General features: G+C 43.2%; 2 protein-coding genes across 6 annotated transcripts in view; one reads left to right on the top strand and one right to left on the bottom strand.

The window, feature by feature from the left end:
* Window positions 1–24654, bottom strand: part of RTCA (RNA 3'-terminal phosphate cyclase) — a 58410-nt gene that overhangs the window by 1232 nt on the left and 32524 nt on the right. Inside the window, exons 1-10 of one of the 4 annotated variants that reach the window (XM_053248881.1) lie at window positions 18645–18846; window positions 15259–15359; window positions 12726–12869; window positions 11019–11142; window positions 8475–8533; window positions 7070–7211; window positions 5257–5381; window positions 3434–3492; window positions 2422–2516; window positions 939–1043 (exon numbers count right to left, since the gene is read on the bottom strand). In XM_053248881.1, coding sequence (XP_053104856.1) covers window positions 939–1043; window positions 2422–2516; window positions 3434–3492; window positions 5257–5381; window positions 7070–7211; window positions 8475–8533; window positions 11019–11142; window positions 12726–12869; window positions 15259–15359; window positions 18645–18692 — 1002 coding nt within the window. In that variant the 5' untranslated portion in view covers window positions 18693–18846. Of the gene's footprint in view, window positions 1–938; window positions 1044–2421; window positions 2517–3433; window positions 3493–5256; window positions 5382–7069; window positions 7212–8474; window positions 8534–11018; window positions 11143–12725; window positions 12885–15258; window positions 15360–18644; window positions 18847–24654 lie in introns of those variants that run through there. The other 3 variants (XM_053248884.1, XM_053248883.1, XM_053248882.1) reach the window with 3 other exon arrangements.
* The window catches only part of DBT (dihydrolipoamide branched chain transacylase E2), a 29846-nt gene continuing 24097 nt past the window's right edge, over window positions 18906–24654 (top strand). The window contains exon 1 of one of the 2 annotated variants that reach the window (XM_053248876.1): window positions 18906–19332. In XM_053248876.1, the coding sequence (XP_053104851.1) occupies window positions 19330–19332 (3 nt within the window). In that variant the 5' untranslated portion in view covers window positions 18906–19329. Of the gene's footprint in view, window positions 19333–20675; window positions 20789–24654 lie in introns of those variants that run through there. The other variant, XM_053248875.1, reaches the window with a different exon arrangement.

Here is a 24654-nt window from a genome sequence, read left to right as displayed (position 1 = left end):
CTAAAAGGATTTATTTAAAGAAAAGGTTACAAACAAATGTGAAAAAGCCTGCAGCTTAATTTCAGCTGTAGCTCATGGCTGGAGAGAGACCAAAAACAAACAGCCATCTCTGAAGAGACAAAATGGAGACTAACACTGGAAGAACAAAGAGGGGAGCAGTCCAGAACTTTTATCCATTGGGCCTAACCCACCCACCTCCAGTGGTCACTATGATACACTGCAGCTGAGAGCTGTTGCTGCCAGGGTCCTAGCTCCAACAGATCTCACCACTGCTATCAGATCCAAGGGTCAAACTAGATATACATGCAAACATATACTACAGAATCATGCTTTCAATCAGAAGCACCTCTTCTTTGCAAAAAACCAGATGCTTGGGCAAGAGGGTGTTAGTTTGAGTGGGTCCGGTTCACTCTTTCCCCTTGTGCTGATAAGAGACAGCATGGTGTAGTTGTTAGAGTGTTGGACTAGGACCGGGAAGACCCGAGTTCGAATCCCCATTTAGCCATGAAGCTCACCGGGTGACTCTGGGCCAATCATGTATCTCTCAGCCTAAGCTAACTAACAGGGCTGTTGCGAGGATAAACATAACCATGTACACTGCTCTGGGCTCCTTGGAGAAGGAGCGGGATAGAAGTGTAAAAAAAAATTTATTTTTTTTAAACCTGCCCCTCATTGAAGCAGCAGCTTCTTCAAATTGCCAGTCCAGAGGGTGGTTTTTAGCGGAAATATGACACAAAATTAATAGGTTAATCTTCTCTCCCTGTGCACTCCAGTCCCAACTAGAGTCCCTTCCCCACTGCTTTTTTGTCTTTTTTTTTTAAAGCAAGAGGGGCACTTCCTGTTAGAAGCACACCTCTATAGAAAGTTTGAATGCATATCTAGTTTGATTCAAAGCAAAGACAGCCTCAGCAACTGACCTTAATGATATCCGCACTCACCTTTGTCAACTGTTCTGCAAAATGTATAGCAGTTTGTGTATGAAGAGTAATCGGTCCAGTTTTCACTCTAGAGATCCCATTTGCTAATGCCATGAAAATGATCAGCTTGAAAACAAGGGGGGAAGCAACCGGTAATTACCATTGTGATACAGTGTTACTTTCAAGGCAGCTAAAGCATGCTAGTCAAAGCACTATTCCTTGACGATCCCATCCATATGATCCAAGCATGCTTCCACTGGAATCCATTCCTTCATGATTTATTCTTTTGCATTTATAGCACATGCCTATCCTGAAGCTGTGTAGCAGGTAACAAAATCAACATGAAATCCCATTCATGGGCACTGAGAGCCAACCCATTATTGATTTCACCCAAGGTTTCAAAATGGCAATCGGCACTTAAGACTTTGGTGAGATTCCAAGGTGAAGGAGGTCCACAGCTATGCTCCTCTAGGTACTCTTGCTGACATAAGAAACACAGAAACAGGAAGCTGCGTTATACTGAGTCAGAACATTGGTCCATCGACCTCAGTCTTGTCTGCACTGACTGGCAGCAGTTCTCCAGGGTTTCAGGCAGGCGTCTTTCCCAGCCCTACCTGGAGAAGATGCCAGGGATTGAACCTGGGACCTTCTGGATGCAGAGCAGATGCTCCACCCACTGAGCTATGGCCCCAGCCCATAAACCTTTACTACAATTTATTACTAAATGTTTTAATATTGCTTTTCCACAATGCTCAAAACTAATTTTATTTATATATACTATACACACACACACACACACACACCCCAACTTTAACAACTCCATAATAAAACCATATATAAGATCAAGCTGTCCCAGACTACTTAAACCTTACATAAAGGCTTGATGAGACATGAAAATTTTACAGCCTTTTCAAAAAGACAACAATGATGATATTGGAGCAGAGGCCTTCTCTTGGGTGTGCTGTACATCAGCTGCTTTGCATCAGATTCAGAATTCAGTATCTCAAGAATCTCAACACTTTATTTTAGTAAATGATTGAGGAACTATGTGCATCAAGTGTGGTAAAATCTCAGAAGTGGGAGAAGTGACTGAATAGGATTATTGGTGGCCATGAGACAGAGCCGGAGTAACCTGCGTAGTGCATGGGCCTCTGTGAAACTATATCAACATTATACAATATTTTAAAATATGTAACTGTATGCTTAATTTGTTCAAGGTAGACAGGTCACACAGACTTCATATTTTTCCTGAATTTCAGGTTTATTTCCCTGCCCTCCCCCATGTTCCCACTGAGTATGCAAAGTTCTGTTTATAAATCAAAATCACCTTAATGGACTGTGCACACAGCTGCAGCAGAGCTAGTACAATATGTTCTCAGAATACCAGCCCATGTGAAATGAGCTGACTCTGATATTACTGTGTTCTGATTTGGGTAGGCATCTCAGCCTGCTCTTTCCAGATCTTTATTCACTTACTGAGATAATTTCAATGTGCAGTTCTTACTTGGTCTTGCAGATAATCGTCCACAGCTCCTCCATGCCGAAGATTTCCAAGCAATATCTCTGCTGCTTCAATTCCAACTTTGTCAGCATTTTTACCTGGTGAAAAAAGACTGAGGGGATTAATTATTACTCCCAAGGCCTGGGATTAAGAAAAGCTCCTAAACTTAACTGTCTCTTCATTAAATGGAAAATATAACCATGGTCTGCAGCCTTAGCCCTATCCAGCCCTATACATGGCTTAAGAAAGGCTGCGAATCCAGAGGGAGCTTCAACATCCCCCTGCCCCCAGTAATGGCCCACTGTGCAGCCCAACAGCCACGAAGGAGGAGAGGGAGTTATTTTCTCCTCTCTCCCTTTCCTCCAGAAGCCATTTCCACTTGCATAAATGTGTTCCTGAGAGTCATGCCTTAATGAAGTTGCGATCCTCTTAATGGCAGCAAAATTCAAAATAATTAAAATTGGGGTGGGGGGAACCCTCTATCAAGGATTTCAAAAGAATTTAGAATATGTTAATTATGGATAAGATCTCTTTGCAGATTAAAAACAAATAATCCCCAATCTAAGGATGAATTTTTACCATGTTGGGTTCCTTTCTTGAACCACATAAATAACTCTAAAAAAGCACACACTAGACCAGACTGCTTAAAGTCCACTTTCATTTATTAAAATCTTAGCAAAATTTATTTATTTATATTATATTTTATTTATTTTTACATTTCTATACCACCTTTCGTTAAAAGAAAACCCCAAGGCAGTTTACAAAAATTAAAACATACAATAAAAAGCAATAAAAACATCAAGCTAAAAACATATAAAACAGGGATAAAAACAATACAACAGATTGACATAAATATGTACAGACTTTGTAACAACATACATTACTTGTTGTAATCAATGATGATACTGTTCTTGTTTGATAATTCTGTTCTTTCTTATTGTAAAAATTCACAAATCACAGTTATTCCTGGAAGGCTAAATAGAATTCAGAAATGTTCTACTGAAAAGTTTCTCACCCCTTTTACCAAGCGATGATCCTGCTAGCAAGCAGCCTGTGGAGGTCTCCGCAACAATTCTAAACAAAATAATAAAGATTATTACAGATTAAAATGTTTGGATGTAGAAAATTCTCTTTGCCAGGCTTTGGTAACAGGCATGGAGTTAAAGCATAACAGTCCCTTTGGGTTGTTAATTCCAGGCAAATGTCAAAGACCACTGTCCAACCAAGTGTTAAGAGCTTATCAGCCTTCCATGTAATATGTTTAATTTTGTGCCAGATTTTGGCCAATGAGAATGCATCTTTTTACTTCTGCAAGGCTAACAGATAATTTCCAACCACAGCAAAATGTCATAATGTGTACAAATATCGAGACACACAAAAACCTCAATGTGTACGTACCATACAACAGTGGCACTGAAAAAGGTATTTTTCGAGCATCATGATTGCATCAATAGGTGGGGGTTGACATGATTCTACATTCCCATGACTAAAGTGTCATGGGAATGTAGAATCATGTTCTACTGCAAAATTTCTCACCCCTTTTACCAAGCGATGATCCTGCTAGCAAGCAGCCTGTGGAGGTCTCCGTAACAACCCTCACACTCCTTGATGCATTACTTACTTACTTACCCGAAACCACCCCCCCATCCCTTGATGCCTTACTTACTTTAAAGGAGGTGTAGTTGTACGTACTCAAATTTACACTGAAGAATATATGTAATCAAACACATAACTTGCATAATCCCAAAGCCTGGGATTAATAAAAGCTCCTAAACTTAATTGTCTCTTCATTAAATGGAAAATATAAAAATAAGAAATGAGACCATCCCCATCCCCCAAACAGTGCCAAAAATGGAAGACGTATCCTGGGAATATTTTTCCATTCTTTTGTAAAGGCTGACAACCTAGGTTAGGATCCAAAGAACCACAAAACAAGGAGTTTCCATGCATGAGAGAGCTTCCGAGCATCCTTTTCTTCCACAGACTTGCACAGTGCACACCCTCTGATATCCTCCCTCTCCCAAACAAGGACCTGGGGGAACATTTGGAGTTGCTTATCATGTATTAGGCGCAGCAGCAAGAAGCTGAAATGACAGTTCCTGGTGTATGTGAATCTTTGCATCTTCAGACAAGAAAATCAATTTCCTTTACTTTTACACCAGAAATCCAAGATCTCAATAAATCTTTTTTGGCTTAGAGCTCTTTGGGTTAAAAGAGACATTTGCCAAGCGACTCAATATACAAAATATCTCTTTGTTTTTCAATTATTCAGATGTGTTTTTCTAAACTCAATTTGACTGCCAAGAACACATTCCCTTTTTTAAATAACTCTTGGTGCATTACAATGGTAGCCGGAGCCAGTTAAATTTATTTAAATCCAAATGCTTTAGTTTAATTTGATGGCCGTCATTTGGAATAGACTACTTGAAACCAAGCACTTTGGCTTAACAAGGGCTCTCCCAGCACTGATATATTCCAAATTACTGCAAAAAATAAAATAAAATGGGGGATCTACACTAGAAAGAAGGAAGGTTGCATTGTATTCTTAGTGCCATCTGCTGGCAATCTAAGGCAATCAGTGAACTAACCATCTGTTTTTATACTTCTTTTATTCTAAATTGGAAAAGGACGGTTGTTTCACTGAATGCTGCAGACAGCGCTAAGAATACAATGCAACCTCCTTCATTTTGGTGTGGATTCCCATATAGATAGATAGATTTTAATTTTTCTCCCCATTATATTTTTCATAGTACTTTAAGCTGATATTGGAATATATCAGCATCTAGAAGAGCCCTTGGTTGCCTAATGGGTAAACCTGGATAATTGCAATCTACTCACATTATTCCACTTCCAGTTCCAAAGGCCTGATCATCAGGTTCTCGAACAGCCTGAATGTTGACGTAAAGATCCCGGATTTCCTTTCTGATGCACCGCACTGCTGCTGATGACATGTCTTTTGCTAACTAATGTGGCAACATAAAATGGGTACAGTGGTTACATTTGAATCCTTGATAAAGAAGCTTCCAGTCTTAAACCAAAGATTCTGTACAAAGAAAGGAAAGAAACAGTCTTTTATAGAACTGCACCTGATATGTGATAAAATTCTCATTAATTGGCAAGATGATACAGAAAACTAGCTTACAACGTGGACACATACATAAAGTGGCAAGTAACCACGTTGTAAATGGCCAGCTATATCCACCTGAAAACTGTTAATCAGATCAAGGCGTGTTTTGTAAACCAAAACACCAGAATACACTTTTTATCTAAAACAGGGATGGCCAACTTATTTTTGGTGACCACTCTAGGTACTGAACCATAGATATGGCTAGGCTTCATAATAAAGTCGACACAGACTAGCAGCACAATTTCTCAACTACAGTGCACATGATTTGCATGGCATGATGTCATTACCTGGGGACTGAAGAATGAATGTGTTTCCTGAAAAGCCCTCTAAAGAAGCAGAATGCCAGTGGCCCTATGTTTTTCCAGAATGTTCACAAGATAGCAAGCAACACAAGAACACTTATAGGAAATACACCCAAAGACTCATTGCTTCTTTTCCTTACAAGGCAGACTGTTTTTAGGGATTTTTTAAAAAATCACCAAGGAGGGCAGAATAATCCCTCAAGACTCAATAGAGACTTGTGCCATTTACCTTATTTATTATAAACAATTTGAAGTTGAGGGTAAGTAGTGAAGTGGCTAGCTTTGTAGGCAACACCAAATTATGTGAGATGGCAAAAACCCAAATGGACTGCAAAGAAGTACAGTTCACTGCCACAAGATATGGTGATGGTCAATAGCTTGATGGCTTTAAAAATGGATTAGACAGAGAGAGTAGGTCTATTCATGGCTATTAGCCAGGGTGGCTATATAGAGACTCCATTTTCAGAAGCTGTATTTATTATTTATTTTATTTATTAATTACATTTCTATACCACTGTATGCCACTGAATAGCAGTTATTGAGAAGCAACTGCAGAAGAGGACTAGTGCCCTTCGAGCATTGCTTTTGGCCTTTCTAGAGGCATCTACAGTAGTTGGCCACTGTAGAAAGCTGAAGAATATGACCTAGTGCTAGATTTTTTAAAAATTACAACACTGCTGGGACCAGAAATGCTATTACAGGGAACAGACAGCAAGCACTTTGAATCAAGACAGCTGCACAACAAAACAAGTCCTTTTATCTGCAAATGCAATCACAATTTTGATACTGTATTTCTAGAAACACGTACATACTATAGGAACATAGGAAGCTGCCATATACTGAGTCAGACAATAGGTCCATCTAGCTCAGTATTGTTACACAGACCAGCAGCAGCTTCTCCAAGGTTTCAGGCAGGAATCTCTCTCAGCCCTATCCTGGAGAAGCCAGGGAGGGAACTGGGAATCTAGATGCTCTTCCCAGAGCAGCTCCATCCCTTAAGGGGAATATCTTACAGTGCTCACACTTTTAGTCTCCCATTCATATGCAACCAGGGTGGGCCCTGCTTTGCTAAGGGGACAAGTCATGCCTGCTATTACAAAACCAGCTCTCCTAATTGAGAGAAGTATTATTCCCATGTCTACAAAAATTAGCTAATAAGAACACAGTTGTGTAATGTCACTCAATACATACCACTTTCCCCAAGACTGTGAAAAATACTTACTTTAATGGGCAAGGCTCCAGCAACAAATGCTCTTCCATGTATCTTGGTCACAGTGCCACGGTCCATTAAATTGATTGGGCTTAGCTGCTTAATGGGGGATATTCGGACAATCACTTCACCACCACCCTTAGGGTAGTAACCTCTGTTGGAACACAGTAGCTGGTTACATTCTCACTGGATGGCAATTCACAAGCTTTCTAAAAGCAAGGACTTTCCATATAGGAGCATTAAAGTTTACATTGACTTTGCCATGTGTATGTAAAACCTATATTGCCAGAATGGTGCGAGGGTCATCCCATAATGTCTGTCAGAGCAGGGCAGGCTCATAGTGAAAGGCACCCTTCCCCCTTTCCTCAGGTGTGTGAGAAGCTAGTGTGGTGCTGAGGGTTGTACTCAGTGCAGTAAGAGGGCAGTCTGGAGAATCCTGGACTTGTTTGGGAAGGATGTTCTGTGAGGCTTAATTTGTTAGCTCCTGTTGCAACAAAAATTATTTATTTACTTATTTATTTGATATTTCTTGTCTTTTGCTGTTGCTGTGTATTATTATTATTATTACAGAAATGTATTTTTGAAATTCATTGTTGTTTATATCTGTTTTGTTACATTTTTTGGGCCCTTACTGTTAGACATTTAAAGCAAGGTATACAGAGGTGGAAGGAAATGAGAAAATGCTCACTGGTATTACAAATACTTCTTCTCTGCTGTTTTTCCCTCTCTGCAGAGGATGGCTATCTCCATCTGGCTCTGCTTATGGGCTTTCCAGGGCATCCAGTTTACCACTGTAGAGAATTCATTTACAGTATTCTTCACATATATAGCCCACCCTACTTTCAAAGAGCTCACGGTGGTGTACATGGATGGGGCTAACCCACCCCTTTCTTCTCACAACCCTTTGAGGTAGGTTAGGCTGAGAGAGAATGAATGGCCCAAGGTCATGAGCTTATGGTTTCTGGTTTCTCTCATTTTATGGTTTATGGTTTCTCTCATTACTATTATTATTATTACATTTATATCCCACTCTTCCTCCAAGGAGCCCATACCTCCAAGTACTACATACTTAAGTTTCTTTTTCACAACAACCCTGTGAAGTAGGTTAGGCTGAGAGAGAAGTGACTGGCCCAGAGTCACCCAGCTAGTATCATGGCTGAATGGGGATTTGAACTCGGGTCTCCCCGGTCCTAGTCCAGCACTCTAACCACTACACCACGAATACCATTAAATTTCCTCCTAGATCTATGTAATCCTGCCTTGACAAAACAGTGGCTGAATACTGAGTAAAAGATTCTATTCCTGCTCCATTTTTGTCCTCTGCTGCAGAAAAGCAATGACAGCCTCAAAAGCATGGAAACCCACAATCTCCTATTCACTGCTGAAAGCCAAGATACCATGCAAAATAGCAAAATACCTCTTTTTAATATCGCAATCCAATGTCAGATTGAATTTCTCAACCATTGGCTTGAAGACCTGGAGAGGAAATACATTTGCAGGAAAAAACACAGATTTAGATGAGTAAAAGGTCCCTCCTTTCTAACACTCTAATGAGAGAAATAAAGGAAAACACCTTACTCGGAAAATAATGTATCAAATATCTTACAGAAACTGTCCAGAGAATAGTTTAAATAAGAATCACTCCCTTTGCATTTTGAAGAAAATGGTTTTAGTAGTAGCCATTTTCCTTTGACCTCTCTTGCCATTGAGTAGTAAAAAGGGCAACCTTTTAAATTCAGTTGTACTTCAGTGTTTCAAAACAAAAGATTAGTAGAAGCAAATGCCTTTCAAAAAGAATGGAGCATGAACTGTGACATAAATATATGTTGCACAAAAGGTCCACAATTCTGGAGACAGATATGATCAAGTGGCCATCAAATCCCTATCATTTGAACAGGTAGGTATTCAGAGCACACCGCTGAATAGTTTCAGAAACCAAATAGCAGGCTTAGAAATAACCACTCACCTGGTTGCCACTCACCAGTGTTCCCTCTAACAGGTATTCCCAGACATTGTTTACAACTTACAATCGCCAAGCAAAAGCCTTTGCAGCTGGGGATGCTGGGAGTTGTAGTCAACAACATCTGGGAATCTCTGTTAGAGGGAACACTGCCACTTAACCTGTGGCAAGTTAGAACTGCTTCCATTTAAAAAAAATATTTGTTATGGCTCCCGTACCAGTGTGTGCACATAAGAAGATTATGTATGTGCAAGGTGGAGGGGTGATTTTCACTGATCCTCCCTTCCTGATGACTCCAATAATATGTCCCTGAAGGTCCTCCTACCTCAGACACATATTTTGGGGGCATCAAGGGAAGAGAAAAGATCAGCAAAATTCACTCCTTTCAAGAAAGGCTTCCATTCAGACTGATCACCAGAATCTTCATCTTGGATCTTATGGGCTTTAAGACTCCATTGTATTCAAGTGTACATCTCACACGGGCTCTACTTTTTCCTGTTAATTTCTCCTTGACCATTTGATGACAATCCTGTCATCCTGAGACATTAATGTAAATGGGAGAGCCATTGCACCTTTTGGTCTACCTATGGCAGCGCCCTCAACCCAAAGGGCTACGGCTATTCAGAGTCCTTCACATTTATTAACTCAGGATATCCTAATCTCAGTGGTGACAAACACAGGGAGACAGTTTAGCTGTATGAAGTTCCACCTTAAGAAGCTGAGTCCTGTATTCAGCTGTAGGGATGTGCACAAACTGTGATGCGTGGAGGCCATGTGCATGCTAGTCACACGGGGGCAGCTGGGGGGAGCACAGCAAGCATGCAATGATAGCTGGGGGCTAGTGGTGCCGATACAAGAAGTGGTGGAGAGTGGCAGAGGATCAGGTATGCACGTTCTCCTCCCTTTTAGAGGTGCCAGGGATGTGCTGCAAATCGTGATTCAAATTGCGATTCGTGCACATCCCGATTCAGCTGGGGGGCTGGAAAGGAGAATGAGCTCCTGGAAGCAGACAGAGTTTTTTTTGTCCCAGCTGAGACAAAAGGCTGCTACACCCATACTTTGGAGAATTGAAATTTAAAATTCATCTTTATTGCAACAAAATCTTTTAATCTCCTTTTAATCTTACTACTATCCAGGCTAGGACATAAGTAGAATGTTTTAGGTGTTTTTGAACACTTTATTTTCATTTTGTCAGTAAGCTATTTCTTTTGTTTTACTATAATGAACTAGACTTTTACTTTTTAAACTCTGGTCTGTGCTAAGTTTTATACTACATTATACTATCCACCCTGCTCTGGCAGCCAAGCCACACAAAGTTTCCGGGATTTGGGGGTAATCCTTCGGCTTCAGGGAAATCACCCCTGCTGGCATGCCTGAAGTGTCAGGAGGGGTTCAGAGTGCTTCCAGGCAGCCACCCTGCCTTTAAACAGCTGGTAGTGGCAGCAAAAATTTCTTGTGGGAGGAATCACAGGATGTGGAGCCTTGAAAACTAAGGCCTTACATGCCTGAACCTCCTTCACACTCTTCTTCCAGTGTATGCACAAAATGCTCGCATGCACATGTATCGGTAGTCTGTGAGCTTGTAATTTTAACTTATTCTTACATGGGACTTGCAGTAGTTTTCCACCCAAGGTTGGTCAGATCCATACCTGCTTAGTTTCAGCCTTGAATGTTTCCCAGAGCATTTGTTGGGCCCTGGCAGAGAAGCTTTGGAGAACTGGCTATTTTTTCTTCTCTTCAGACCATCAACGTGACACAATGTGTAGGTAAACAAACTAGTAAAGATATTTGAGACGTCGTCACTTTTGTGGACTTAATGCAATATTTCCAGTTCTTGCGATCTTTGTTCTCCTAATCATTTCACAGCGATTAAGTGAACCTAACCTAGCTTTTGTTGTGGTTTGTTAAAATCACTGCTTAAATGTATTATAAAACAACAGTAGAAACAAAGCATGTTTTGGCCTGTGAGACTGAAGGGTTGGCAACAAATCTTTCCCCTACCATCACAGTATAGTCGATCTGGGGAGCCATCTCTGCATTGGTGCCACCTTTCAAGCGAAGTTCTGAAGGTGAGGCTGCAAACAGCACACAGGGCATAGCAACTTGCATCAACAGGCAAACGCTCCTGCAATGGGAATTGGAAATACACAATATGAGTTATTTAAGTAGCTCTTCTTACGTGCAAAGGGCTAGTAAGAGCGCTAATAGGATCTGGTTTCTACTAAGGCTGTTAAAGGATGGAATCAAGTTGCATTGATTAATCACCTACTGCTTAATAAATTAATTCACTGTTGATGTCTAAACAGATTTGCATGTTACCAAACCTTCAAGATAGCATTTTTTTGCAGTATCAAAGGAAGGCTAAAATGACAAAGAATTTAATAAACCACACCTGCCCACTTAGCATGAAAATGCCAACCTCAGGACTGGTTTTTTCATTCCCTAATAGAGTATCACCCCAAACCAAAAGAGCTAATTCATATACGCATTCACGCTTGCAGCCCTTGGTGCAGTCCTGCACTCACAAAATGTAGAACAAGTCCCATATGGCTTGATGACATAGTGCCTCTGAACCTGGAGAAAGCATATAGCCATCAAGACTAGATGCCATTGATAGACCTGTTCTCCATTAATTTGTCCACTACCCTTTCCTCTCTCCTGCTGTTGCTCCACTGCAATTTGTATTTAGAGGCATCTTGCCTCTGAGGCTGGAGGTGGCCTATAGCCACCAGACTAGTATTTATTTATTATTATTTTATTCATTCGATTTCTATACCGCCCTTCCAAAAATGGCTCAGGGCGGTTTACACAGAGACCTGTTCTCCATGAATTTGTCCACTCCCCTTTTAAAGTCATCCAAGCTGGTGCCCATCACCACACCCTGTAGCAGAGAATTCAATAGCTTAACTATGTGCTGTGTGAAAAAGTCCTTCCTTTTGTCTGTCTGAAATTTCCTGATAATCGGTTTCATGGGATGACCCCTGGTTCCAGCGTTGTGAGAGAGGGAGAAAACTTCTGTCTATGCACTCTCTCTCCTCACCACACATATTTTTAAATAAATGTCCATGATGTCTCTCCTTAGCTCCAAATGTTGCAGTTTTACCTCATAAGGAAGGTGTTCTAGCCTCCCAATGGTTTTGGTTGACCTTTTCGGTGCCACTGAGTAGCAGCCATCAAGTCATCCCATTACTAGCATAGCATCATGCTGGGGGCCTGGGATAGAGCTGGTAACAGGATACTATGAGTAAAATCCAGGTGGGTTTTCAGCTGCTACTGAATTCCTCTGCTGGGTTGCAATGTGCTTGAAAGTATACATACAGAGAGAATTGGTAAGTCAGGAAGATTTATCATAAAGACCTGTAAAGACACCCTCTACAGACTGTATCCCTAGCTTTTATCTCACAACAGTCTTTTAAAGTAGGTCACTATTATTTCTGCTTTGCAAATGAAGAAAGCAGGCTGAGAAATAGCAACTTATTCAAGGCCACCCAGCAAACACATAGCGGAAGAAGACTCAGAATCAGGTTTTCTGAAGCCAAAGAACAACACTTTAACCTCCCTTATTAGGCCAGAATAGACTGAGGATGAGAAACTGGCAGCCTTTTCTGGACATACAGAACCCATACTGTACTGAACAATAATTGATATAATAGTGTCACACACACACACACACACACACACACACACACACACACACACAACACATACCCTGCTGTTTTGGTGTCTGCTATGTGGGTTCCACCCTTGATCTTCCCAGGAGTGAAAGTGATTTCAGTGGACCCGATTTGTCCACCTTCCATCTGCCCATCACACAAGTCTCGAACCATCTCCAGTCCTGACAGGTGCTGAGGCCTTCAAGTCAGAACACTGAATCAGAACATAAACAAACCTCTGTACATCCGCATGTTACAAAGGAGACTAGCCTTTTGCATATCCAGTGACAACACCATATAAATCAAAAGGTGCAACTGGTTACGTCCCTTCTAGCTGAGGATAAGTAGCAATTGTCTCTGGTCAAGTGAGTGACAATTGCTACCATGATCTCTCCTTGGGCTAGAAAGACTGTTAGCTTTCCAGGCTAGGGAAAGAAGGATATGGAGTTATCACATCTAAACACAATGCTTCTTCTAGTCCTTGGAAGCCAAGGAAGGCGGAATCTTTGCTGTGATAGTCATTCCCCAGGACAAAAGGTGTGCTGGGGTGCTACTGGAACGATCTCCCATACCTCATTACAATTAAGAGGGCAACTGCAAGACTGCCATGATAATATTAATTTCTGGTTTGGATGCTATGACGTCTGTAGGAAACCTTTACAATGTTGTAATGGGTCATATTGGCTCTTCCGGTAATTTTTCTTTTGGATCCAATCGGATTGGATCTGATAATTTCCAGTTTGCACAGGCCTAGCACCTCTCACTCTTTTTGATGATAATGAACTGCCTTTAAATTCCGTGTATTTTTAAAGGGCAAGATGCCAAATGTAAATAGATTGTGGGCCTGTGAGCAGCAGTTAGATGAGAATGCTTGTAATTTTTTTCTCCTGCCCACTCTATGTATCTCCTATGAAGAAATATCTATGACCATTTATTGCTAGAAGACACACTCAATATCTTGATAAACAATCAAAACAAGAATATTTCAAAGTGGTAGTTGTCATTCAGAGGCTAAGGAGAACTTTATCCTGACAAACGTTGCCAGCTACAGTTGTGATGTTTCATTGTTGTTGAGATTATTTTGATATTTTTGAGCAAATAAACATATTGTTGCTGCAGAAAAGATTGGGGAGAATGGAGATGGAGTAGTTAGTCAGGCTTGTAAGCAGCAAGCGGCATCTCGACTAGTTAGTCATGACTAATTATCACTGAAATCAGACAAGTTAATCAAGACTAACTTGTTCTCTTAATTTCAGTGGGATGTAGTCATGACTAACTTGATCTGTATGCTACCCAGCCATTTAATGGTTTCCTATGGCAAGAAAGAGTCACCGTTCAGGCAATCATGGGGGAAAGGTTTTACGAACTGGGAAGAGACCCCACCTCCCACTTTCTTTAAGGCCATTAATATGCCATAAATGTAGGTATGAGTTGGTAGGCAACCATTTGTATAGGCTAGTAACCTCTGCTATCTGCAAGACTGTGTTAAAAAGAAAAGATAGATCAGGGCAGAATGGTCTTATAAATTTACTTGCAATGCTGTAGTACATTCATTATGGTATCAGGGAAATTCAGCACAAAGCAATTAAGTGGACTCAGAGCTATCACCACTGCCATTATATCACTGCCAGCAAGACCCAGTTCTCACTGAAATGATAAACCCGTGTCTGGCTCTACTTATTTTTATCTGCAGGTGGGAACTCCTAAACAAAATACTTACAAACTAGGGTGTTAGGGAAATGGCCTAACTAGAACCCTGCTTCCTGACTTCTAGTTTTCTATGTGGAATATATGTCTATATTAACGCCGGTAAGTAAGTAGAGCATTCAATCATATGACACCCACCTACAGTCTGTAGTGGTATAATCTAGGGATGGGCCCGGACCAGTCTGGAGGCCATTGAAAAGGCCTCCGGACTGGTCCGGACCTTGGTGGTTCGGTTTGGGGGTGGGGGGTCGCTTTAAGAGTGGCAGGAGGGTTTACTTACCCCTCCCGCCGCTTTCCCGATCTGGCGCTGTAAAGTTCCGAGTAATTGGGGTGGCAGGAGACCTCCCTGCCACCCCTTCCCCACTGCTCCTCTGCAAACTTCCCAAGAGTCCTTTGCGCGTGTACGCACGTCTCCACATCTCTGACGTGCACACGCACACAAAGAACTCTTGGGAAGTTTGCAGAGGAGCAGCGGGGAAGGGGTGGCAGGGAGGTATCCTGCCGCCCCAATTACTCGGAACTTTACGGCGCCAGATCAGGAAAGCGGCGGGAGGGGTAAGTAAACCCTCCCGCTGCTCTTAAAGCGACCCCCCACCCCAGTGCCGGACCTCAGTGTGGCGGTTCCGTGCACACCCCTAGTATAATCCACCAGACACAGGTTTACCACTTCAGTGAGAAACAGGCCTTTAAAAATTGCTAGTGCAGACACAGGAAATGTGAGGTTATGATATTCTTTACACTACCTTTTCCCTAAGATTAATTTCAAAAGTTCTCCATTATACATTTATTTATTTATTTAATTTGTTTAACATATTTCTATACCATCCAAAACCTGCATCTCTGGGCAGTTTATGTATTCAGAGTAATTCACCAAGATTTACCTAAGGCCAGGCTGACTCCTGCCAGCTCGGATATTTTTCACCTGCAAAGGTACACGGAGGAGGCAGCTCAGGGCTGTAGAAACACGCAGGATCTGACCACCCTGCAAAGGAAACAGACAATAAACTTAGTGCTGGGAGTACTGGGCCCTTTGGGAAATAGACAGAGCTGCTATTTGGGGCTTAATTTGTATAAGGTTCAGTCCTGTAATCAATTTTTAGAATGAGGATTGATAAAAGAAAAATGTCTTTGGATGGGTGCACAGAGTCCTTTCCTCCTCACTGAGAACCACAATACTCCCCCTTAAAGCTGCCAATATTACAGGGCACATGGCATGGCTGCCAGGCAGGTTTGATAACCAGCATTTCTCTTTCCAGAGATCTAGTGCCATTATTAGAGTTATGCAGCCCATTTCTGTGCATGTGGTTTAGGAAGCATGTCCCTTCATTTGCTTTTAATTTGCTATTCAGTCCTTATCATGTATTTGTCTTCACAGCAATCCTGAGACTGGGTCACTATTATTCCTACTAAAGATCAGAAAAATGTGGAGCTGATTCCTATTGGGGGACTGAGTTCAGAGGGGTAGATTACTCAGCGTGGTTACACTGAGAGGTGAGTTACCCAAATTACTCTGTAAATTCATGACAGAGATTTTATTTATTTATTTATTTATTTGATTTCCAAAATCATGGAGGACAAGTCTATCAATGGATACTAGTCTGAGGGTTATAGGCCACCTCCAGCCTAAGAAGCAAGATGCCTCTAAATACTAGCAGAAACAGCAAGAGAAAGGGTATCCCCTAACTTCTTGCCTGTGGGCTTCTCAGAGGTATTGAATGGGAAACAGGCCACTGTGGGAAACAGGATGCTGGACTAGATAGGCCTTGGGCCTGATCCAGCAGGGCTGTCCTTATGTTTTCTCATTGCCAGTTTCTCTCAAGGTAGCCTCTCCAATTCCAGCTGCTCCCCTGTCATTCATAAGAACATAGGACGCTGCCTTATTCCGAGTCAGACCATTGGTCCATCTAGCTCAATATCATCTACACAGACTGGCAGTGGCTTCTCCAAGGTTCCAGGCAGGAGTCTCTCTCAGCCCTATATTGGAGATGACAGGGAGGGAACTTGGAACCTTTTTCCTGCAAGTGCTCTTCCTAAAGTGGCCCCATCCCGAGGGGAATATCTTACAGTGCTCACATGTAGACTCCCCTTCAAATGCAAACCAGGGTGGACCCTGTTTAGCAAAGGGGACAATTCATGCTTACTATCACAAGACCAGCTCTCCCCTCCAGGGTTCCCTGTAACAGGGATTTCCAGATGTTCTTGGAAATGAGCTGCAATGGCCTTTGTCTGAAGATTCTGGGAATTGTAGTCAACAACATCCGGGAATCCCTGTTCCAGGGAATACTGCTCCCCTCATGCAGCATGTCGACCAAACATACCCAAGCCTACTTCGCAACCAACCACCCTAACCAAGGTTCGTAACCAAGGGCTGAAATTGGCTTGACAAGATAAGTAACAAGTTGGGCTGGCCGGTCACCAACAAGACCCAGACAGTTCCAATGACATACTACTTGGGAGAGCATGCACCATGGGAACCTCTGGTTTCCCACCCCACCCCACCCCACCCCCACAGACCTGCCACCCTCAGTGGCTACGTGAATCTGCCCTACATCAATTACACAGTCAGACATCCAAGCAAGCTCACTCTCTCTGTCAGTCTCCCACCTTCATTAATGGGGTGAATGGAGGAGGCAGAACAATGGGGCTGTAAATGGTGAAAAAGGGCAGCTTGTCAGTCAACAACCAGCTACCAACCAGTGCAACTGATGGAGAGCCAGATAACTCTATTCAGCCCTCTCCACAATTGGATGGCTCCAAGTGGGCCTCTGCAATGCTTCTAGCCTAATATACAGGAGCTAGCAGGAAGCAAATTCTATCTATGAACCTTATCTGCACTTCTGCTGTGGCTTCTTGAAGTAAACGAACCCCAGAAACAGCAACAAAACAAAAATCAATGTGCCTTGATTTTTAGTTTTGTTTTTTTTGCTCTCAAGTTGACAGTCTGGAAAGCTATGTCAAATGAATTGCCACTGTTAAGACCAGTGTTCCCTCTAAGGCATGTGCATGTTTCTGCACTCACACATTTTTAAATGCCCGCTTAGTTAATTTTAGATCTCGCTCAGGTTGAATCAGGAAGGTCCCATTCTGAATGCATGTGCGCACACACTGACTTGATACTGCCTCCCAGAACAAAACTCTTTCCGCACAGAGATGGAAAAAATTAGAGAGAACACTGATTAAAACCCCAAAGATAGATAAACCATGGTTTAGCTAATGCTGAACCAACCCCCTCATTTTGTTTTCAATTTGAATGTAAAGTAAGGGGTCATTCTGGTAATTTTCTTTGGAAGGGTGGCATGGGCAAAAAAAAAAGCAGCCAAAATTATCACCGTCAGTTCTCCTCACAGCAGCTGGTGGCTACCATATTTTCTACCCAGAAGTCATTTCAGAACAATGCCAAGTCATCATGTAGTGTCATTCCAAGGGGATTTCTGGACAAAATAAAAAATAATGGAGACTTTCAGACACCAGAAGTAACCCCTACTAACTTGGCACTTTTAACATGGTGATTTTCTTTATTTAGCAGTGGGGGAGTAACTGGTCCTATCCACCCCCAGCACAGTACCTCCAGTGACTGTTGCTGATGTCTATCTTGTGTTTGTTTTTAGATTGTGAGCCCTTTGGAGACAGGGATCCACCTTATTTATTTATTATTTCTCTGTGTAAACTGCCCTGAGCCATTTTTGGAAGGGTGCTATAGAAATCAAATAAATTAATAGTAGTAGTAGTAGTAGTAGTAGTAGTAGTAGTACAGCACCCCTCCAGTGGCTGTTGCTGGTGTCTATCTTCTGCTTATATTTTAGTTTGTGAGCCCTTTGGGGACAGGGAGCCATTTAATTTTATTTATTTATGTAAACCGCTTTTGGAACTTTTGTTAAAAAGCAGTATATAAATATTCGTCATATTCGTACTCTAAATGTGAAAGCGAGCAACAGGAGTGTGTGCGTGGAGGCCAGGGCTCTGGGCAACTTTCCCCCCTCCCAACTACCTGATTTCAAGCCAAACATTCTCAGGGATGCTTTGGCTTAGCCTTAGGTTTAGTTTGCTGAGCTCTGCCTTGCCCTAGGAAGGCACAAATAGGGCGATATGACACCAGCGAGATTGCTTGTCATCTTGCAAGCAGAAAGGCGGTTTCCCCCTTCGGTCCAGCCTTTCCCATTCATTCAAACCCTCCGCATGCGAAATTGTGGCCTCTGACAACCATGCAGCAGCCCCAACAGATTCTCGCCAGGCCGAATTCCTTGCCCACGCAACACTTCCGGCTCACCCCTTCCATGATGCCGCCATCGATCTCCACCCGGTCTCCGTCACCCATGATGGGTCGCCGCTGCGCCCTGCAAAGAGCGAGGAAACTCCGAAGGATCAGCCGCCGACCCAGGCCGCTGCCAGGGAAGACTGTGGAGCCGGGGCGCGACAGAGCGAGCACGCGCGCAGAGAAGGAAGCCGGAGCACGAGCGCCGCCTCCGGCTAGCTCAGCTTCAACCGGGACTCAGGAGACGCGCGCGGAGCAGGCGCAGAGCAGGCTGTGCTGAGCCGCTTCTTCATCTTCAGGGGTGGAAGCGCGTCGCCGTTAGTTCTCCACACAGCAAACTTTACCAGGAGTTTTCTGCGAACTCATTGCTATCCAAAAATCCCCATGCAATAAGTGGATTTTTTTTAACCCCATATATAAATCGGGTTGCACTCTAAGGAGCAGTGAAGAACCCAAATCTCCCCGATAGCTCGCAGGAACTTCGGGGTAAATCTGCCGAATGTATGTGAACGGGCGGGCCTGCTCGGTTCCAGAGGAGATGCGGGCGAAAAGCCGGGTGTGGAAAACTGCAGCTCGAGATTCCTCCAAGGGTTGGACTTTCTCATGAGTAGGCTGTCGAGACTGACGTCTTATCAATATCTTGGTATCAGAATATCGTTTGACATCAAAAGCTGACATTTTATCAATATCTTATCAATCGATGGTATGGCTTAACATCGTGGGGGGAAAATGTCTCCAGGCCCAGGGATAGCTTCAGTCAGAGATGGCAACCATAGCCCCAAATTTACGGATCTTTACTCGGAAGTCAGTCCTACTGAGTCCCGACTCCCGAGGGGTTAACTTGCGCCCAGGAATGTGTGCATAGGATTGCAGCCTCAGTTATTACCTGGCCTGGGGGCTAGAGAAGATAAACCAGTAGCCCTGGTGGGTGGAGGCAATGGATCTTTCCCATGCCTTGGTAACATCAGGGGGTGCAGATTGGAAAGCTCGAGGAGGAGCTCCTCACTTATATTTTCGGGGGGGGGGGAGGAAATAAAGTGTTGGGTGGGAGACAAATATATGTTGGGGATTGAAGACATGGGTTATATGAGGTTTAGCAGGAGGGGGATTCTGTGTGCAACCCTCAAATGCTCAGGCTTGGGGGATGGAATCTGTAGCCCTGAGTAACATCAAGTTGGATTCAGACATTATGCTGTAGGAGTACGCGAGTTTGTGTGAATGAGTGTGCCTCTGTTCATTTTAAAAGAGAAGTCGGCCTTTCAAATGCACGGTACAGACAGGAAGTGTACTTCTGAATTTGTGTTCAGCATAACATGTCACATGTGAATGACTATACCAGTGTACACTGTACACTCATTGTACGAATGAACACATAACGTGTGAATGTGTCTTTAGTCACCAATGCAATGCGAAAAAGGGACCCAAACAGAGTATAAGCTCTCCAATTTGTTTCTGTCTGTGCGTGTGAGGGATCAAGTAACAGTTTCCACTGGAAAGTTTATTTTGCTATTTGCCACTTGCACCAGCCCGGTTCCTTCCATCAAATCAACCCAGTACAAGCTTGTTAGGATACTTGCTCAGCCAGTGTTGCTGGCTGTTGCAGAGAAATACGAGAAACAGAACACCGTATATACAACGACGAAATATGTTTTACTAAGCCAACTGTTTGTTGGTTAGCTTCCAGCAGCCCAAGCTTGCGAACCCAAGCGTTCATTGCATAGAATAAGCTATTAAGAATTATCTGAAAGGATAAGATGGTCCTTCAGAAAGCTCTTGGTTGTTCCTGTGCTGCTATAGACACAAACATACTGCTCTGGAATTATTCAGGCAAAGCATTCTGCCAAAAAGTTCTGTATAACTCCCATGCTTACATGATACACACACTACCCCCAACGGAGCTTGCTTCACTTAACAATTACATACACGCTGCCCTTGCCTTCCAAACAAAGCGCCACCTCCCGACAGCTGCTCATTGGGTGCTGTAAAAACCCAGCTGGACGGGGCACCCTTCCACCAGCTGATTGGCTACTGCGTTACAATAGTGTGATTCGATTGGCTGATGGAGGGGAGGGGTTCGGAGACGTTGGCATCTTTCTTTCCGGAACAAGATGGCGACTGCGAGCGCCTGGAAGAGCTGCTACAGGGGTGCGGGGCGCCTGGTAAGGGCACTTGGTCTTTAAAGTGACACGCATGAGAAATGGGTGAGGGGAAAGAAGAACTGCTTAGGGAGTCACTTCCCCCCACCCTACGTCCCCCCTCCGCCGCCTCCTCCTCCTCTGCAGAGAGGAAGACAGCTGGCTGGGTCTGCCGGGGCTGGGGGAAATCTCTCGCAGGCATTTTCGTGCATTTAAAAACACTGAATAGCTGCTCTCTCCCGCGGGCTCGGAGCAGGCAAGTCAACTAAATCATTGTCGTCAAAGAGATTGATTTTCATTCACACCTCATCTGTACGCAGCCTGGCTCAGCTTTCTATATGTACTGTATCAAGTATCTTATAACCACTTCTGTTGTAAGGGAAGAATCGTCTCATTTCTGTAGCCTCGGTGTTCTAAAAGCCCCCATAGACATCTTGTGCATTAAAAGGCTAAGATAGATTCATTATTAACCGATAGCTATTAACTATGGGTTTTCTTGTACAGATGCAATAGTACGGGCAAACAGTGGATAGCCATTACCTCCATGTACTGCTGCCTACCTAGAGAGCAGGAGGCTGTTGGTTCGAATCCCCACTGGTATGTTTCCCAGACTCCTATATTGGGCTAGGCAGCAGCATTATAGGAAGATGCTGAAAGGCATCTCATACTGTGCAGGTGGAGGCAATGGTAAATCCCTCCTGCATTTTACCAAGAAAACCACATGGCTCTGTACTTGCCAGGAGTTGACACCGACTCGATGGCACAACCTCAACACAACTCAACTGCTTGTGAGCTTCCCAAGGCATCTGGCTTTATTGTATTGGAAGCAAAATATTGAGCTAGAAGGATCTTGGTATGATCCATCAAGGCAGTTCTTGTATTCTTCTCACACCATCACATAAGATGTGTACACAAGATCTTTTGGTACAGATTAGTTGTGCCTATCTGTTCTGCCAAGCTTACAATCAGGGTGAGAAAAAGGTGGATGTCTTGTCCTCTCCCAATACATTGCTACAGTTGAAGTGGGGATTTTAATCTTTGTTGTGATTGCGAATATAGACCAAAGTGGTGGTAGTAATACATATTAATGAATACAACATACAGTGGTTTGATCTTGCAAGTACAGCTTTTTGTGGCTTTCTGAATCACTTTCCTATCCTGACTTTGGTTCTATAGATTTCATTTTGTTTATTTTTATTTCTCTATGTAAACCACTTTGAGAACCTTTATTGAATAGCGGTATATAAATATTTGTAGTTGTAGTAGTAGATTTCAGCATGCCTCTGCTCGGGTGCCCTTAAGCTTGTCTTACATTTTATAATTCCATTATTTTCCTTTGTGACCTTGACTTCTGGGTTTACCTTCAGCCATATCCATTGTTTATTAAAGATCATTGTGGAGCCTGTAAAAGATGACACTAAATATCTCTAGATCGGAGGTAGGCAAACCATGGCACATGTGCCCAAAGTGGCATGTGAAATGAATTTTGGGCAGCACTGACACTGCTAGGAAGACCACCCACTATGATACTCACTGCCTGCCTCTGGCAGGTATGTCACTGCTTGATGTAGCAGGCAGCGGACATCTAGGATTGGGAGTGAAGGTCTTTCTGGCTAGCTAGGTGTTAGTGATGCGCAAATTGATTTGGGTACAAATCGATTTGTACCCGAATCTAACTGATTTGGGTGACTTGGAGACAAACAAATCACCCCTATGGTCCATTGGCTAGATTTGGGTACAAATCGAATTGCACCTGATTTGATTCAAATTAATTCAAGATTTGGATCCCTCCTGTTAATTTCCCCGTATTCCCAGCTTTCTTTAAAAAAAAGAAGAAGAAAAAGCTAAGCTCTAGCCCTTGTAGAAGTGGAGTTATGGAGCAAAATGTGCGGTCACTATTTTTCAAGTGTGTGGATTCTTTGGTGTAACTTACACACTTTCATTACACACCTTCATTTCTTCTATTCATTTTGACTGTCTTTTTGACAGTGCCAACTGTCAATTGCCATGTGCCAACTACACCCTACTCCCATTCACAATGCAGTGGGGTACTACTCAGTTTATGTTGTAGGATTTTTTTCAAGTGTTTAGGCTCTTTGGTGTCTAATAACCTTTCCTCATAATGATCCCTATGAGGATTCATTACACACCAAAGAGTCTAAACACCTCAAAAATTCCTAAAATATAAACTGAGTACCCAGTAGCTTGTGGGTTGCAGGGTAGTTGGAAAATGGGATGCCAGTGCCACTAATTCTCCACCCCACCTACAAAGCAGTGGGATCAAAATGAACAGAAGAAATGAAGGTGTGTAATGAAGACACCAAAGAATCCAAACACTTAAAAATACCTAAAAAAGAAACTGAGTACTCCAGTGCGTGCGTGTGGGGGGGGGGGGAGTGTAGTTGACACATGGCAGTTGACAGTTGGCACAATCCAGTGACAGTCAAAATGAACAGAAGAAATGAAGATGTGCAATGAATCCTCATAGGGATTCATTATGAGGGAAAGTTATTATACACCAAAGAATCCAAATACTTGAAAAATAATGACTGCGCCAGGGGTGTAGCCAGCCCGCCAGCGGCCTGTGTGTGGCTGCGGCAGGCACCCCAATAGCCCCACCCCCTGGGTCTGAAGGGAAGAGCCGCTCCTGGGCTGCGTTGCGAATGCGGTGCTAGTCTTAGCTCCTGAAGGGGCCGCGCGGCCCCCGCTCGGGAGCTAAACTACTGCCCCCACGTCTGACGTCAGATGCGGGGGGCATGTCAGGGCTGCTCTCACGGCCCCTGATTGGCCACCGGCCCAGGTTCTTTGAACCCGTTGGCCCAGTGGTGGCTCCGCCCCTGGACTGCACGTTTTGCTCCATAACTCCGCTTCTACAAGGGCTAGAGCTTTGCTTTTTAAAAAAAAAAGAGAGAGAAAGCTGGGGATCTGTTTTAGGGTTGGGATATGGCAACTTTGAATCTCCATTGTTTCCTATGGTGGAAATGTTCAAATTCAGTAAAAACTAAAAAAATATCATTAAAACTCAACCAAGTGTCCCACTGCCTTGAAATGTGGCTCTTAGGTGGCACGCATGGGGACCTACTCACCACTGAAATTTGGTGCCCCTAGGACCTTGTTAAGTGGTCCAGATCCGAATCAAATAAAAGCAAATACAAATTGAATCTGGGGTGATATGGAGGGGGTAGATTTGGATACAAATCAGGGGTTATTTGTTTTGGTCACAAATCAAATAAAAAAAATCAACTTGTGCACATCCCTACTAGTGCGCTCTCTCTCTCTCTCTCTCTCTCTCTCACACACACACACACACACACACACACACACACAAACGCTCGGGGCACAGTCAGAGTCACCACCAGATCTAGGATATCTACAAGCAGCGATACACCAGTCAGAGGTAGGGAGTGGGCATTGTAGCGACCAGTCTTTCTTGCATGTGTTCTCTCTTTCCCCTTCAGCATCTAACTTCTGTGTTTTATCTGCTCCCAAAGTGGAGGTTACAAAGAACCAAAGTTTGCTGAAGGATAAAGGGACAGACCAGCTGGCGATGCTTAATGCTAGCTGGAGAACAGCACTGAATGCCACTGAGAACAGAGGCAGTGATCAGCGCGGGGCTTCCAACCTGGCAATGAGTCTGGGAGCATGGCCAGTGATGTGTGAGTGGGACAGCATCATGCCCCAGCTGACATGGGGTGGGGCTAGTGAAATGGGAATGCTTACTTTGCTTCAAGAAGCATCCCTCCTCAAGCTAGAAGTAGTGTGCCAAGTCTTCTGGAAGGTTGCTGACCTCTCCTCTAGACCCTTCAGACTACCATATACCCAAATCAAAGATGATTCTGAATTTAAGATGACCCCCTTAAAAAGTAGAGGTTAAATATAGGTTATAGCTG

This window comes from Hemicordylus capensis, chromosome 4 (assembly GCF_027244095.1).
Source record: "Hemicordylus capensis ecotype Gifberg chromosome 4, rHemCap1.1.pri, whole genome shotgun sequence".
Classification (NCBI taxonomy): domain Eukaryota; kingdom Metazoa; phylum Chordata; class Lepidosauria; order Squamata; family Cordylidae; genus Hemicordylus; species Hemicordylus capensis.
Note: the sequence above shows the minus strand (reverse complement) of the source record. Positions and strands in the feature narration are given on the sequence as shown.